The sequence below is a fragment of the Neovison vison genome, chromosome 1 (genome assembly GCF_020171115.1).
Source record: "Neovison vison isolate M4711 chromosome 1, ASM_NN_V1, whole genome shotgun sequence".
In the NCBI taxonomy this organism is placed as follows: Eukaryota; Metazoa; Chordata; class Mammalia; order Carnivora; family Mustelidae; genus Neogale; species Neogale vison.
The window spans coordinates 46,396,703-46,413,943 of NC_058091.1; the positions used below are offsets into that span (position 1 = coordinate 46,396,703).

The 17,241-nt window shown below is 41.7% G+C and overlaps 1 protein-coding gene across 3 annotated transcripts in view; it reads left to right on the forward strand.

The window, feature by feature from the left end:
• The first annotated feature begins 1,346 nt into the window (after nt 1-1,346).
• Nucleotides 1,347-17,241, forward strand: part of UBE3D (ubiquitin protein ligase E3D) — a 164,263-nt gene continuing 148,368 nt past the window's right edge. The window contains exons 1-3 of one of the 3 annotated variants that reach the window (XM_044246552.1): nt 1,347-1,561; nt 11,476-11,672; nt 15,041-15,131. In XM_044246552.1, the coding sequence (XP_044102487.1) occupies nt 1,485-1,561; nt 11,476-11,672; nt 15,041-15,131 (365 nt within the window). In that variant the 5' untranslated portion in view covers nt 1,347-1,484. The other 2 variants (XM_044246561.1, XM_044246570.1) reach the window with 2 other exon arrangements.

The window sequence follows — 17,241 nt, forward strand, 5'->3', positions numbered from 1 at the left end:
TTTTGAATTACTGTGGTGGATACAGGAATTTGTGAAGCACCACAATAAAGTTTACGAACTGCAGATACTGATTTCAGAAAATTTGTCTTAAAATAGTATCTCTAGGGAAGTGGATTTGTTATTTGGAAAATCTTTCTACTAAGAGGCTGTCAATAAACATGATTTTATGAAGACACGTCATCACTGTTTCTGTTTTTAAAACCTAACAGTCTCTTGGTTTTTTGAAGATTTTATTTTTAAGTAATCTCTGCACCCAACCTGGTCTCGAACTTAACAACCTGGAGATCAAGCCTCCAATGCTCCACTGACCAAGCCCTGAGCCCCTTGTTTTTAAAGAATACTTTTAAAGAATCCTTCTAAGTTTACCACCCTAGCCTTAGATCTTAATATTACCCTATTTTAAGCATTCCCACCACCTTTTAAGTACTTACATTTTAATGGATCCTTTTCTTTACTAGGTGAAACTTTGTGAAATTACCTTCTAGCACCAATAACATTATGACTTCTGTCAATCAGTTTTTACTTCTGTGAAACGTGGTGAGTGTAAATGTACCTGTGGAATCATTCTCATCTTCCTTTTTTCAAAGGAAGTCAAAGACTACAGGAATAGCTAATCTTGTGATTCATGGTACTGGATTTACCCGCACACTCTAATGTAGATAACAGAAAACCTTTAAAAAATTTTTTTAATTTATTTTTTTATTGAATGAGAGAGAGAGGAGAGAAGGGAGAGGGTCAGAGGGAGAAGCAAACTCCCCGCTTAGCAGGCAGCCTGAGGCAGAATCCTCCTTGATCCGAAGGGCCCCGGGATCATGACTGAGCCAAAGGCAGTTGCTTAACCAACTGAGCCACCCAGGCGCCCCAAGATAAGAGAAAACATTTTTGTAACTGTTTCTATCTTAGAGCCAATTGTGTCTAAATGCAGAAGTGTCAGGTCAATCCTGGACATTCGTTGCCTCAAACAGCGGAGAGCTCCCCGAAGAACTGACACGGTTCGTAAAAAAGATACCATAGTTGATTTAAAAATGAAACAAGATTGGTTTGGGGTGAATATATCTGCTCTTCAACCTTCTGGGGTCAGGGCCCTCCTGTATCTTCTCCTTCCATCATCCCCCTCCCCTCCAGCCTCATTCTGACACCTGCACTCGGCTCGGATTTTTAAGGTCACTTCCTGGGAGACTACCGCGCCGGGCCACGCCCACGAGAGGAAGCGGGGGAGCACCGTTTGCCTCTCGCTGCTCCACCTTTGTCGGCGCTCGGACTCCGGCAGGGACGTGAAAACGCTCACGCCCCCAGGTCGAGTTCTCGCGGCAGCGCGTTCTCCGCCCGGCAGGCGGCGCTGTAGGCTGGCGGGCTGTGTGGGCCAAGGGATCGGGTCCCGGACGCGCACCCTGCCGCCACAGCGCGGCCGCCACAGCCGCACGTGCAACCGCTTTGGGCCCTGCTGGCCCTTATTCCCCTGAACCTGCGCCTGGGCGCCGGCTATGGCGGCCGCTGCGGCGGGGACGCGCGTGTTCCTGGAGGTGCGGAGACGGCTGCAGAGCGCGCTGCTGATCCTGGGGTAAGGCCGGCGCTGGGCGTGTGGGCAGATGGGCGCGGTGCGTAGCCGCGTTTCTGCTGCGTTCCGCTGTGTTTCCGCTTGCCAGGGAGCCTCTCTCTCCCTCCAAAGGGCGGAGTTTTGAGTTTCTTTCCAATTGCTTAGAGCCTGTCATTTCCTCAAAGTGGAGTTTCCCCTCCCATCCCTCGTGCTTTTGTTCCCCCGTAATCTCGGCATCACCTGGGAGCTTTTTTAGAAATGCAGAGTCTCAGCCCCACGCCAGACCTGCCGAATCAGAACTTATATTTTAACCCGCTTTCCAGGACTCAAGATACACACTAAAAAGTCTGAGGAGCACTGATGTAAAGTAACAGTGCCAGGCTTTTCCAAAACCAGTGCCCCCCCCAAAAGTGCCTTGCCTGCTTCTTTTGGGGGATCCTCACTAGAGGATAAGGTCCAGTGTGAGAGCTTCCTGTTTTGTGCGTAAACTCGGGTTGGTCCTCGCCTCCCCCCTCGCCCCCACGCTGTTGTCTGCAGCAAGACGGACACGTTCACTGAACGACGAACAAAGGGTGCAGACTTCTTATTGGAGCTCATTCTTGTATTCGCATTCCGCGTTCCAATGAGAAGTCACCAAACGTTTCACTTGTTATTCACTACAGCTACAGGAAACTTTTAGGAGAAAAGTTCCCGCGTTTGCTTGGTAGTATGTGGCCCCCTCGATTATTCCCTTGTGACTGCCGAGTCAAAGAGAGTAAGTTAGATGTTAAAGTCCTGGAACTTTTACTACTCCGGGCCGCTCAAGAGGTAGGCTGATGCTTTTCCTTAATCGGCCTTTTCCTTAAATCGTCCAGGTATAGGTGTGGCAGTTTGGGGTTTGGCAGGAGAACGGAGTTCAAATCCTGGCTTTTTCACAGAAGCAGAGAAAGAAGAAAATAATAAATATCATCCGTATTTGACAATTGAAAAACCAGATTAAACGTAATCTGGTTTTTCAATTGTCAAATACGGATGATATTTATTATTTTCTTCTTTCTCTTTTGTTTCTCTGTTTCTCCCTCTCCATCTCAAATCATAGATTCAGGTAAGTATCTCCAATTACAGTCCACTTTGTAGGATTATGAGTAGCCCCAAACTTAGCAAAACAAGAGCAAGACAAAGTCCCTATGTCCTGTCATCGAAGGGGACCCTCAACGTTTCTCTGGGTTACTCTCCCTTGTTTAAGCAAGTGAAGAAACCTGACTTTGCTAGACTACTAGTTTGTCCCTAATGGTCTTTGGCTGTTGAGTTTTATCACCAACTTGCCCCTCAGGAAAACAAAAGTAACCACTCTTCTGATTTCACTCAATAAGGATTGATTTTGCCACTTCATGAACTGTATATAAAGGATTTCATCCAGTATGTACTTTTTTGTTTCTGGCTGCTTTCCTTCAACAGTGCTTCTGGGATTCCTGTTTTATCTGTGTCTATTTTTCTCTGAGTAATTTTCTACTGTATTAATAGACAATATATCTACCCATTCTGTTGCTGGATATTTTGTGTGTTTCTAGAACTTGATTATTAAGAATAAAGTTGCTATAGCATTTTAGTTGATATACATTTCATTTCTCCTAGGTAATTACCTAATTCTATTATGGTGTAAAGTCTCACTGTCATTTTAATTCGCATTTTCTGGATTAATAATGTTGAGTATCTTTTCATTTGCTTTTTGGTCATTCATACATGTTCCTTTGGAAAGTGTCATCTAATTTTTTGCCATTATAAAAAATCAGGTTTTTCTTATTGTTGAATTTAAAAACTTCTTTCTAGTATCTGGAAATAAGACCTATCTTATTTATGCCTTGTGAAGATGTGGACACTTGCTCCCAGTCAGAAATTTACCTTTTCATTTTCCTAATAGTGTCTTTTCAGGAACAGAATATTTAAATTATAATAAACTTCAGTTTATTGCATTTTTTTCTTTAATGGTTAGTGTTGTTCGTATCTTAAGAAATCTTTACTTACCTCAAGGTTGTAAAATTTTTCCTATGTGTTATATAGTTTTAACTTTTATATTTAGGTGAAGTTCATTTTTTGTGTTTGGAGTGAGATAGGAGCCAAATTTCATTTTTTTCCCTATAAGAATATCTGGTAGTTCCATCACCATTAGTTTAAAAGAGTGCCATTTCTCCCATTGAAATAACACAATGTCTTTTTCAGGAAACCTTTGACTGTACTGTTTGGCATCATGTATGTCTTTCTTTCCTTTTACTGTTTAACCTATGCCTTTATATATAAATTTTTAAAATCCTATGCTGGGTGGAGTATTTCTTTTCTTTCTTTTTTTTTTTTAAAGATTTTTATTTATTTATTTGACAGACAGAGATCACAAGTAGGCAGAGAGGCAGGCAGAGAGAGAGAGGAGGAAGCAGGCTCCCTGCTGAGCAGAGAGCCCGATGCGGGCCTCGATCCTAGGACCCTGAGATCATGACCTGAGCCGAAGGCAGAGGCTTCAACCCACTGAGCCACCCAGGCACCCTGGGTGGAGTATTTCTGAGTCCACTCTGATAATCTCTGTATTTTAATTAAACTTTTTAGTCTGTTTATAATTAATGTAAATGGTATGATTGACCTTTCTTCTTCCTAATCTTAAATGTTTCTAGCATTTTATCATTAAGTGCAATGAAATTGACTTTTGGCAAGTCTATGTGGTAAATTGCATGGTTCCTTTCTATTCCTACTTTACTACAGGTTTTGATCATGAATAGATAACTGTATTTTCTGTATGATTTGTACATGTACTGTGATTTCATTTTTTTTCTTTCATATTTACATCTGTGAATTGCATTAGAAAAATCTGTTATGTTAAGCCATCTTAGTATTCCTGGGGTAAACCTTGGCCATTCATTTATTCAGTGCACAGGTGTTTACTGAGTTCTTATTCTAGTGCTGAAAGCTCAGATTCTGAGTGCTGGGTATCCAACTGTGAGCAGTGACAATAGCAAAGACGAAAATTCTTGGCTGTTGTTGAGCTTTTGGTCTAATGGTGGCAGTGGGTCAGAGGTGAGCAGAAATTATACAAAATAAATAAAATATAAATGATATTGAAAGGAGATAAATACATAGAAAAAATAAAAAAGGATAGGGAGAAAAATTGAAAAAGCAATACTTGAGTAATAAACCAAAAGGGGAGAGGTTTAGAACTATATAATTTCTGATGAAAGACTGTTTCTCTCCAAGAGAATAGCAAGTACGAAGAGGTGCCAAGTTCAGAGAGATGTGGGTGGGCTGGTGGAGCACATAGTAAGTGGTCTTACAAAAAGGTATGTTAGTAAATGTTTAACAACCTGCATTCTTAGAAAACCAATGAAACTAACAGGAAATCTTCCCAATTTGTAGCTTTTACTGATTCCTGTGGTGGAGATAGTCTTTCACCATGGATGATGTCAGGCAAGTGATGTCAACTATTTTGCAAAATCCCTGGAATTTTAACAACTGTCTCCAGTATATCTGTGGGTCTTATGGGCCATGGAAAGAATTGTAGATTATAATCAAAGTTTGATGGGAAGTCATTGGATAGTTTCAAGTAGGGTGTGGTATCTGAAAGAATGTAAGTACAGGGTGAAGGAAGCTTCAAGTATGTAAAAGCTGTGGACAATTAGAGTCTCAAACACTTTATTTTTGGACAGTCTCAACCTTGAGAATAAGTTACTGTCACTCCTGAATACATTACTGGGGATTTCCTACAAATAGAACATTCCGGGGCACCTGGGTGGCTCAGTGGGTTAAGCCTCTGCCTTCCACTCAGGTCATGATCTCAGGGTCCTGGGATCGAGCCCCGCATCTGGCTCTCTGCTCAGCAGGCAGCCTGCTTCCCCTTCTCTCTCTGCCGGCCTCTCTGCCTATTTGTGATCTCTCTCTGTCAAATAGATAAATAAAATCTTAAAAAAAAAAAGAACATCCCCCTGTAACCACCATGCAACCTTCAAAGCTGAGGAATATGTTACAACCATCTTACACTAAGACCTCACTCAAATTTTGCCACATGTCTACATAATGTCTCTAATAGTAAAAGAACACAGTTCAGAATCATGCATTGCATTTCATTGTCATGTTTCCTTAGTCTCTTAAAATTGGAAGAGTTCCTCAGTTTCCCTTAACCTTCACAATCTTGACACTTCTGAAGATTACAGCCTAATTATTTTGTGGAATATCCTTGTCTCAAGATTGGGTTCAGATTATATACCTCTGGCAGGAATATCACAGAAGTGATGCTGCATTCTTATTACATCCTATCAGGTATCACATGATTTTGACTTATTCCATTAAAGTTCATGTTAACTTTGAGCACGTGGATAATGTCTGCTGTCTCCACTATAAAGTTACTCTTTTTTTTTTTTTTTTCTCCCTAGGGCTGTAACATTTTTATTTAGGAAAAGATTTAGTGTGAAGCTATAATGGTTCAACTTAAACCGTCCCTTTTTAAATAGAGGAGTTAATTAATGCAAAATATTTTTCCTTGTCTATGAAAACAAAATTGAACAGTATTTTAGTGATAAGGAAATACAAGCATACACTTTAAACTAGCCAATGTGCACTGTCATAAAAGAAATAGGATGCTCTTTCCCTTCCCCTCCCTCAGCCATTCAAAGAAGAGAATACTGCAAACTTTAGGAACCCTACCTACTACCATCAGAGTAACTACAGAACAAGGGGAGCGCAGGATGAAACTATTTCTCTATATTCCAGAAGGCAGAAGCTTGGGTGCTCTGGCTTAAAAGTAAAAGTAGCACAGGCAGGCAAAAGCTCACAGTAAATGCACATCAGAACAGGGCCTCTGTAAAGTTGTCTGACTGGATTACTGCTTTTACAGGAAAGAAGAAAGACGAATCTGTAGTGGAGTAAACACACACACACAAACATAAACCTTTTGTCACATATACAGGAATGCAAACCTTTTGTATTCCCACGCTCATGGGTAGTTTTGATATACACTGCAAAGAGCTTCAGTATTCAGGAAGAATGTTACAAGGTTGACAAAGAACACAACACGAGAATTCTTCATGCTTCTGATATCAGATTTGTTGAGTCCAATAGCAGGTTCTAACTTCCTACTCTAAACTGATTTAGTCGGGCAAGACTCTTTTTCTCTTTATATTCCATAAGTATTAATTGGAGAAGTCTATTGCGACTATGTGTAAATACCCTTGTTCCTCATCAGATTTGCATTTTATTCATTTATTTACATCAGCATGGACCCATGATCTTTTATTCATTGGGTTACATTTTTTTTTGCTCTTGTTATACCAGATGTGTCTGGGGGATTCCCTTCAAGAGGATTTTAATATGTTCCTATTATTCTTTTTTTAATATGTTCTTTTTTTAACATGTTCCTATTACTCTTTGATTAATTTTCTTTCTTTGCACAGCAACATGTTCCAGGCTCATCTCATTCTTTTCCTGTTCCATCCCTGGATGTAGTTATTTTTTCAGGAATGTTATTTTGTTTTGTGTATGTTCATTTGTTTTAAAGTGGAAAATCACTAGGGTGCCTGGGTGGCACAGCTGGTTAAGCATCCAACTCTTGATTTCTGCTCAGGTCTCAGTATCAGGGTCAGGGGATCGAGCCTCGCATTGGGGTCCCTCCTCAACGTGGAGTCTGCTTAAGATTCTTTCCCTCTGCCCCTTCCCCATCTCACACCTGCGTGAGCGCATACTCTCACTCTTTCTCTCAAATAAATTAACTTAAAAAAAAAATTAAAGTAGAAAGTGACCTGGGGCGCCTGGGTGGCTCAGTGGGTTACAGCCTCTGCCTTCGGCTCAGGTCATGATCCCAGTGTCCTGGGATCGAGCCCTGTGTCGGGCTCTCTGCTCTGCGGGGAGCCTGCTTCCTCCCCTCTCTCTCTCTGCCTGACTCTCTGCCTACTTGTGATCTCTCTCTCTCTCTCTCTCTCTCAAAAAAAAATAAAATCTTTAAAAAAAAAAAAAAAGTAGAAAGTGACCTTTAGAAACCAAAATCTAAGCACAAAGTATCCTCATTATTATTGACTGACATGTTACTCTTTCCAGGCCCTAGTGGACAAAACTAGAGTGTGCATGTGACATATACATAATGTTCATGTACAAATGTATGCATATGTATTTGTGTTTGTATATCATACGTACAGCTACACACATAGACATCTGTATTACTGGATCTCTTTATATGTACATTAAAAACCATGACTCCTCACAGGTATTTTCAATTCTGGTCTACCACCATAGGATCCATTCTGATTTTTTCCCTTTCCCTCTTTGTAATTCTGGTCTCTGACAGTGAGAATCCTGGCTTTCGTTATTCTCAGGACTTACATTTATTTAGTCAATTCCTCTCTGTGTAAGTCATCTCATGCTGGCATCCTTCGCTGCTTCCCTCCCCCTCCTCAGTCAGTGTTGACACCTTCCTCATTTTGGCTCCTCATTGGGTTCTGTTACAGAATGAATTTTTGTGTGTCCCCTCAAAATTCACGTGTTGAAGCCCTGACCCCCAATATGATGGTATTAGGAGATGGGGACTTTGGGAGGTAAGTAGGTTTAGATGAGGTCATGAGTGTGGAACCACCGCAATGGGATTAGTGCTCTTAAAAGAGGGAATACCAAAGCTGCTTCTCTTCTTCACAGTGTGAGGATACGGTGAGGTTGTGGCCGTCTACAAACCTAGTAGAGGGCTCTCAAGGACAACCAAATCCCCTGGCGCCTTGATCTTGTACTTCTCAGCCATCAGAACTATAAGAAATGTGTGTTGTTTAAGCCCCCAGTCTATGGCGTTTTGTTTTGGCAGCCTGAGCAGTCTGAGGCAGGCTCTGGAACCCCGAGTTGCCACTCCCACCCCCTTAGACTCTTCATCCCTCTTAAGATCTGACATCCCTGCGGGGTGGCTGTCCTAGTGGATGCCCTTCTTCCTCACCTCCACCCCAAGACTGTGGTTCTCCCACACTTCTATTGATACCTCCTACCTTACTCAGACCTCTAATGGGCTGAACTTTTCATGAAGGGGAAGAAGAGTGGTCAGCCAGAGATGGGGTGGGGCTGAGGCTTAGAAACACAGTTATTGGGGCACCTGGGTGGCTCAGTGGGTTAAGCCTCTGCCTTTGGCTCAGGTCATGACCTCAGGGTCTTAGGATTGAGCCCCACATCAGGCTCTCTGCTTAGCAGGGAGTCTGCTTCCCCCCAACCCCCTGCCTGTCTTTCTTCCTACTTGTGATCTCTGTCAAATAAATAAATAAAATCTTAACTGTGTTTGTTATCTCCCTTGAGGCACTTCTCGTGCCAATGACACAGTCCAGTTTGAAAATCAGTGAAGTAGCAAAATGGACAAATTGTGTATCTTTATTTAGAGCAATGTTCAGCAAACTATAGCCCATGGGCCAAATCTAACCTGTGGTGTGTTTTAGTACAGTTTATGAACTGAGAATGGATTTTACATTATTTAAAGCATTGTTAAAAATAGAATACATAGTATAATATGCAACAGATCATATATAGCCTGCAAAACCTGAAATATATGCTATCTGGTCCTTCTGACCTCTTTTTCAGAGGATTATTATTTCTTAAACATCAATTCTTAAAATTAGACTTTGGACTCTGGGGCATCTGGGTGGCTCAGTCTGTTAAGCATCTAACTCTTGATCTTGGCTCATGTTGTGATCTCAGGGTCATGAGATTGAGCCCCACATTGGGCTCTGCTCTAAGCGTGGAGCCTGCTTAAGGTTCTGTTTTTTTCTCTCTCTCTCTTCCTCTCCTCCTGCTGGTACTCTCTCTTTAAGACAAAACAAAACAAAAAAGCTAGACTTTTGACTCAGGAGTTTAAGGTTGTGTTTCTTGGAAAAGACTTAGGTTCTTGCCAGTTAAATACAGGTCCAGATGCCTTCAAAAGGAACTAGCCAGAAAATAATCTTAAGATTTTCTAAGGGGAATTAAGAGGCCTAATCAGGATTCACACCTGAATGCATGGTATGATCTCTGTGCTTAGGTAATACTCAAGTAGATGGCCTGCCTTCTGTGTTTAAGTTATTCTGAGTTGCTGGCCTCTCCCTGCTGTCTACACTTAAAACGGAATCTGAAGGCTCGGTACCTCTGTTACAATGCTAAATGTATTTTAGCTTTATACGAGGACCATTTCTCTATGTCTTCATCCCCTGCTGTACTTTTGGTCCCTGGTGGACAGGGGACAGACTGTATTTTACTCTCGATTGCCTATACCAAATGATTTGTGTTTGTAGTAACTTGGACTCGCCAGTTCTTTCATAGTCATACATCACTAGATTGTTTTATTTATTTATTTTTAATTTAGTTTTTTTCTCCTGTACCTTTTGTTTCATGTAATCCTGGTCTCCTTATCAAAATCCTGTATGTCAAATGACAATACTTTATTGTAAATAAAATAGTTTACAATTATTTGTAAAAAAATTGTACAAAATTGTACAAAAAATTGTTCAAAAAATTTTGTACAAAAAATTGTAATTACAATTATAATTGTCATAGTCTTAGAAGCAAGGATATTTCCCTGGCTTATCCATTTACTGTTCAAATAACACAGCTTGACCTGTGATAGTCACTGCAGGCCTCCCGATGCTTCCATAGTACTCCATATTTATCAGACCAGTGCAATGCAGTTTTTGTTTGTTTGTTTGTTTTGTTTTGACAGCTGTATCTCTTAGAGGGGATAGGGCACTGGGGGCCAGCCCAGGCGCTCCCTCTGCACCGCCTTTCACTGGCACTGCTTCCTGAGTCCTGCAGCTTCATCACAATGGGCAGCTCAGGAAGGCTGGAGAAGGGCTCAATGTACAGGGCCTGGAGCCCTTCCACTGGTGGACAGCTGAGTGGAAAGAGCTGGTCAGAAGGCCAGACCCACCCATCGTGCATGCGGCCGCACCATCCAGTTGGTGAAGCCACACTCTCCCAATGTCTTGTCATCATCCAGATACTGGTCATCTTTGCAGTTACTGCTCATTGGATGGCCGCTTGAGGATATCCTCGAGGATGCACTTCAGCCCGAGCATGGTGCTCCACTCCTTGGTGTCTGTGAAGATGGTGGTCCTGTGGTTCTGGATTATGAGGAACCTGTCCCTGGGGTGGTGGGCTGCCCACACCCCCCCAGTCCCCTCCCACAGTGTGGCCTGCTGCTCCTGGCCCTGGCCTGGCCAACACGATGTTTTCAGGCTCCCTTGCACATTCCTGTTACTTGCCTGTGTCCTACTTGGGGTGGGCAGTGAGGGGCAGAGAAGGTATCTTGTTAATGGTTGTAGTCCTAGTACCTGGCAGTTACAGAACTCAAAGAAGCTGTATTGAACGAATGAGAGAGAGAGTGAATGAATTTAAGAAACTGTGCTAGGGTTATGGGATGCAAAGATGAAAAAGCCATTGTCTGTTCGTGCCTTGAGTCCTCTGACAAAATATTCTAAAGAACAAGTGCCTGATGTACAATAGGCCAGCATTAGACTGTGCTGATTCAAAGAACCTGAAGTTGGGGAGATGCTGGGAGGAAATAGTGGGCTTTAGGAAATGGAAGGTGGACGGTGCAAGTAGAATGGCTGTGGGAGCAACCCCAGGAAGGTCCAGGTTGGAGTAACTGCAGGAAGCATTAGGATAGAGAATTGGGGCACAGGATCACTATTAGCAATGGGGGAAAAGTGCACATTTATAAATGCATCATTGCCATAAAAAAAAGCCAAGAATAAGAAATACATCCCCGAACTTTCATGTTACAGTGACAGTGAAAAGTACTCTCTGACCTGATCGAAATCTTTTATAGAATGACTTCCTTTATGATCCATTCCCTGCTATTCTTTTGGGGGCAGTGACTTTAGACAGTAGACTATATTGAAGAGAAACAGATCCTTGGCCATTTTTGTCTGTTTTATCATGTGGTTTTCATCCCTGAGAAGTAATTTTTTGTGTGTTTTGTTTTTAATCACCAGGGAGCCTAAAGAAGGGGGTATGCCCATGGATATTTCTGTAGTGCCGTGCTCACTCCAGGTGAAGACCCCGGAAGGCTGCACAGAGCTCCAGCTTCCAGCAGAGGTCAGGCTCGTGCCTTCCTCCTGCCGAGGACTGCAGTATGTCCCGGGAGAGGGACTGCACCTGCGACTGCAGGTGCGGGCAGAATCTGATGCCAGTGAGTGATCCCAGCGCTCCTGTTTCTGCATTTAGTTGTTCATTGTAGATCAAAGGTGATTTTTTCTTTGAAAAGTTGACCTTTTCCCGGATGAAAAAGCCTGTTCAGCAGCAGCATAGAAAGAGCTGGTCAGAAGGTTCTTTGTCGGCTCTGCCAGTTATTAGCTGTGCAGTAGAGCTTGCTGCTTACTTTTCTAGAGCTTTGTTCAGTGGGCTGGGGGTGAAGGGGTGGTTAGTGGGGGTTTTTTTTTTTTCTTCTAGTAGATTTTATTTTATTTTTTAAAAATATTTAATTTATTTATTTGACAGACAGATCACAAATAGGCAGAGAGGCAGGGTGGGTGGGGGGAGCAGGCTCCCTGCTGAGCAGAGAACCCAATGCAGGGCTTGAACCAAGGACCCTAGGTTCATGACCGGAGCCAGAGGCAGAGGCTTTAATCCACTGAGCCACCCAGGCTCCCCTAGATTTTATTTTTAGAGTAGTCTTAGGTTCACAGCAAATTAGCAGAAGGCACAGAGATTTCCCACATAACCCCTGCTTTGTTTCTTTAATTGTGAAATTACCAAGCTCACAGTGTTGATAGGAAGATGAAATCAGTTGGTAGTTGTGCAAGACCTGGTGGAATTTAAAGTGTGACATAGAAATTCATCCAGTCAACAAATGCTGCTTTACACTGTGTGCTAGGCTTTGATCTAGGTGCTAGGGATACAGAGGTGAACACTCTCACGTTCTTGTGGGTGGGAACAGATAATGAACAAATAAGTTACTTGGATATAGAGAAAAGTGCTGTGGTCAAAGAGGAGCACAATAATGGGGTAGGGAGGGACTAGGGTGAAAGGTAGTCAGGGAAGACCCCTCTGAGGAGGGACAATATTTGCCCAGAGAACTGAGTGGTGGAAATGATCCCATCCATGGAGAGACATTTTCAAATAGAACACTATAGATACAGATTTTGAAATTGAGTTTTATGCATAATTTGATTTTGGTTATTGCTATGCCTGTTATATTTCTAGTATTTTGTTATTGCCAGGTTGAGTCAGTAAGATGGTAGAAATATTTCTCAGAATAACTTACTGAATAAAATTATTGGCTCATTGCATCTCTTCCCATGTAAGCAATGTGCTTTAGAGAATTAAAAATGATGTGAAAAGGGGAAATAGTCTATAACAGACCCGTGAGATGCTCATTATCAGGAAAGGATTATGATTCTCAACTGCATTCTGAGACTTCGTGGCTGCCTCATCTATACTAAGCCTTTCATTTGAGCTTCGTGGAGTCTCGAGGTGGGGTCAGCAGGATGGTTTTGAAGAGCCATGTAGGAGATGTGGAGAATTCCGCCGAGTTCTGTGCTGCTTTTTTCATTGGAGAGTAATTTTCACTCAAGTCCTTAATCAGTGAATAACTAGTCTTGAGTTGGGCAGAGTTGGATTTAGGAATAAGGCATAGGGAACCAAAATGTCATGGAGCTTAAGTGACATATCCACATGCTAAGAATGACTACTGTAATAACCATGGAAAGAAGAATGGGGTCACCAAGACGGAAAATAGACTGATGGTGATGGAAAGTGGGCAAAGGTGGGCACAAAAGCTGCATTGGGGTATTTTTAGATCTGCTGGTTTTCTGGATTTGTGACTTTAGGTCCCATACTGAGGAGGTATGGGGTCTTCTACAGAAACAATTGGTTTGTTGCCTGCATGGTTAATAAATAGCAAAACTTGAACTATTAAAGAAAAGTTAAATCAGCAAGCAGGATTATTTCATTGTAACTGTAGGACAGAGTAAGTTGGCTGCTGATTGTTGGTTCGCATATTGCTTGATTTCATTGGTCTGCTCTGGCTTTACATTTTTAAAACATTTTACTCAAATATCTGAAAAGGAAGACTTTCAAAGCCCTGTTCTGCAGTGCATGGAAGGATATGCAAAATAGATCTCAGTACTTAATAGCCTTGGTGCTTTCCGCTTAATAAGTGGTGAATAAATATTTGCTGAATGAATAAATATCAGACTGGTGCATACTGATGTTGACTTGAATCAAAATGTAGTGTAGGAAGACTTGACATTGTTAGCATTCAGTTGTGTTTTGAGATTTTTAAAAAAATTTTTTAAAAAATTGACTTTTCACCTGTAAATGTTCTTTTAAGGCCTATAGTAAGCCTATTGTTGTGGTATTCTGAATGTAACATAGGTCAGATCAGGACCCTTGACATGGAAGTGGCTACATAAAGTCTGAGACAGCACCAGCATGGGATTCATCCCCAAGTGGCAGTGCTTTCCCACGATGCCACCTGGTCCGGCAGTTCTGACTTGACCCTGAGCTGTGGGAATCATGCTGGGTGACCAGCAGAGGGGAGTGTTTCACTGAAAATTTGTTTCTTGGTTTGGAAAAGACTATTTTGGATGACTTACCCAGGTCTACTTAATATCTGCTCAAAATTAAAGAACACCGTTTACTTCACCTCAGTGCTACAGGGATTGGCAGATACCCCCAGAAATTAAAAGGATAAATTTTTAATTGCCAACGGTTAAACTTTCTACCATCAGTCTTTAAAATCTTAACATACATACAAAGTAACATAAACCAAGTTCAAATTGTTTAATTCTAATGAGTATGACCTCATTCCTTTAAATTTTTTTTTTTACAGACATATTTTCGTGTGTGGATGTTTTGTTTTGGGGGACTTTTTTGGGAATTGAAAGTTTCCTTTCTTCATGAATAAAATAATGGAAACTGAGGGAATGCTGTGCTTCACAAAATGGAGGAAATAATATTTTCCACAGCTTTAATCAGAAATTGAGTTTTGCTCTTAGAAGATTGAATTCTTCTTAGGAGCCATTCCATTCCCAGGAACCTGTCCAATGAAGACCAGTTTCAAGATTCTTCTTGTTTGTATGTACTGGTGATCGGCCAGAGTGGAATTAGACTTTGTTTTCATCAAATTAAACTTAAATTTAAGAAGTAGAAGCAGCAGTCACACTGATGAAAAACTGGATGTAGGACATAGCCAAGGAAGGCTGAGGATGGTGAGGCCCCTTGTAGTTGGCTTAATGTGAAAGCAATTGTTCCCTTTCTCCTTCCTTTATGTTGGTATTTATGGAATGAGTGAAATAACTCACTGGTATGTTACAGGCATAATCTAGGGTGATACCTAGCTCTGAAACACTTAGCAAAATCTGTTGTTTTTGAGAACATGTCAAAATATTTGCTTCTGGTTGAGTCATCAGATAATGCTAATTAAATGTGTACTTCTGGGTGGATCGTAAACAATGTCTATTGATAGTAATTTATTGTGGCTGTTAAACTCTTCAAGTATGTTAATATATTTGTCCCACACCTCTGAGATTTGCTCTTTCATCGATTTCTCTTTAGAACTGATTTCAATGTTTAATCAAACCTTGCAAGCCCAAGGATGTTGCACATTTTATTGCCAGTCCTGCGGTGAAGTCATAATAAAGGACAGGTAAGGAATGTATTTTACATTGATTAATTCTGTGCCTGGCAATGGTTTTCTTTTTTTCTATCAGAATTGTTGAAGTAATTACCAGGGAAGCTGTATATGGCCTTAGAATGAGAGCCAGCTTAATGTCACTTTGAACAAAATCAACTATAAAACTCTCCAGCAATCATAGAGCAGTTAGGCCTTCTAAAGGTGACAGAGGGGAACATAGCATGCTGGTTTTGAGGGAGGAAGACTTATCTTGATGGAAGCCTGTGCTGATCACTGAAGCATGTCTCTTCTGAAAAGAGGCATGGGCTCTGGTGCATGTTTTATCCATCATGTTGGTGAATGAGGTTTGTTCCACATTAAGCAAATTTTCTAAATCCCAGAGGCTCTTGCAACGCATCTTTTTATTTGACCTATTTCTATTAGTCCCTTTCGAAAATCCATTTCCTATTTCCCTGCTTATTAAAACAGAGCATACAGAGCACAAATTAACCTTTTCTTGATGATTAGGTTAATCTTATTACCTGTCTTTGCAGTGTGCTGTGATTATTCTGTTGAGATGCGAAAAGGCCTTTTGCTATATTCTTTGTATTCCCAAGGTGTCTCTTTTCGTTACTTTTTCCATCTTCTCCTTTCCTTCTGTCAACCTACTTGTTTCCTGGGCCCAGAGCCTTTCCCCTGAGTTTCAGCTTCCACTCGTAGGTTGGAAAGACAGATCAAAACCTTATTGTTGTTAACCATCCTTAAAGAAAGAAGTTAGATTTTTTCATTAGATATGTTTCCTCTGAGACGGGTACCTGAGGCTTATCTGGGGATGGCTCCTTCTCCACTTCTGAAAACTGCTCCTCTTTCAGTGGTCCTTGTCTCAATGAACGCCAGACTCTACCTGCACAGAGCTTCCTCTCTCCCCTGGAATGTGCCCCACACCCCCTCTCTCCCTCTGGTTAGCTACTACCTAAATTTATCTGACAGGGCATCTATTGCCAGGAGCCTTCCCTGAACCTTGGGTTGGTTTATATGCTCCTCCCAGGTCTATTTGCCTGTCTTCCCATCTGAGCTGCAGGCTCTGGGATGTTGGAATAGTCTTATTGACCTGTATCCCTGTATCTCTTACCTCCACTCATATTTAGAGTGCAGTGTAGGGTAGTGGCTAGTGGTAGATACTCAGAAGCCAGACTGCTGGGGTTTGCATCCACCATTTACCAGCTGTGGCTCTGGGCACGTTACTTAACCACTCCATGCCTCAGTTTCCCTATTCAAAAGTATAGCAGACAACAGGAGCTACCTCATGGGGCTGTTGGGAGAATCAAGTGAATTTAAATATTTATAGCAGTGCCTGGCACATAGTAGGCATTCGGTATATGATGGCTACTGCTCTAATTATTATTCTATCACCGTCAGCCCTAGCATCAGGCCACAGTGCCTGATGAATAGTGTACTCTCAATAAATTCTTCCTGGGTTGAATTGAATAAACAGTAGGATGTTTATTTTAGCCTTCCACCAGCCTCTCTTGCTTACTTTCTGATTCCTGGCGGTGCCCCAGGTAGATGAGATCATGGAAAGTTACCCTAGTATAAGTGGGGGGATTTTGAATGGAGCACCTCCGAGTGATTATCTTGGGTAGGAGATGAGGTGACTGAATCCACGGAAGAGAGGAGAATGTCCTTGCTCAGATTACCTATGGGCTGAAGTTGCTATAGAGTATGCAGTCTGTGACAGATCCACTATAGCCTGAAATGTCCAGAGGATTCCAGTTCATGTTGTAGTTAAACTCAGAAACTTGTGCTTCTCTCAGTCTGTTTCAGGCTTTGGTTGAATTTTCACATGAAGTTTCTGGAACATGCATGCCTATATAACAATGGGGGGACCTAGTAGTCACAGAAAGAGCAAGTGAAGTGCAGTGTAGCCCTGTTTCCTTGTACTGCTCCCCATAAGGGCTATGCTCATTCATTATTGGCCGGTATTTGTATTTCCTCGGGAAGGGATGATGATATAAAAAAATGGTTACCTGTAGTGATTTTTCCCATGCAGGAACTAAATCTTCTGGTTTTTTGTCAGTCCTTTTTCTGATCATGGAATTGAGAAGGCATTACAGGTGTACCCGGCAGGACAGTTTCACTCTCC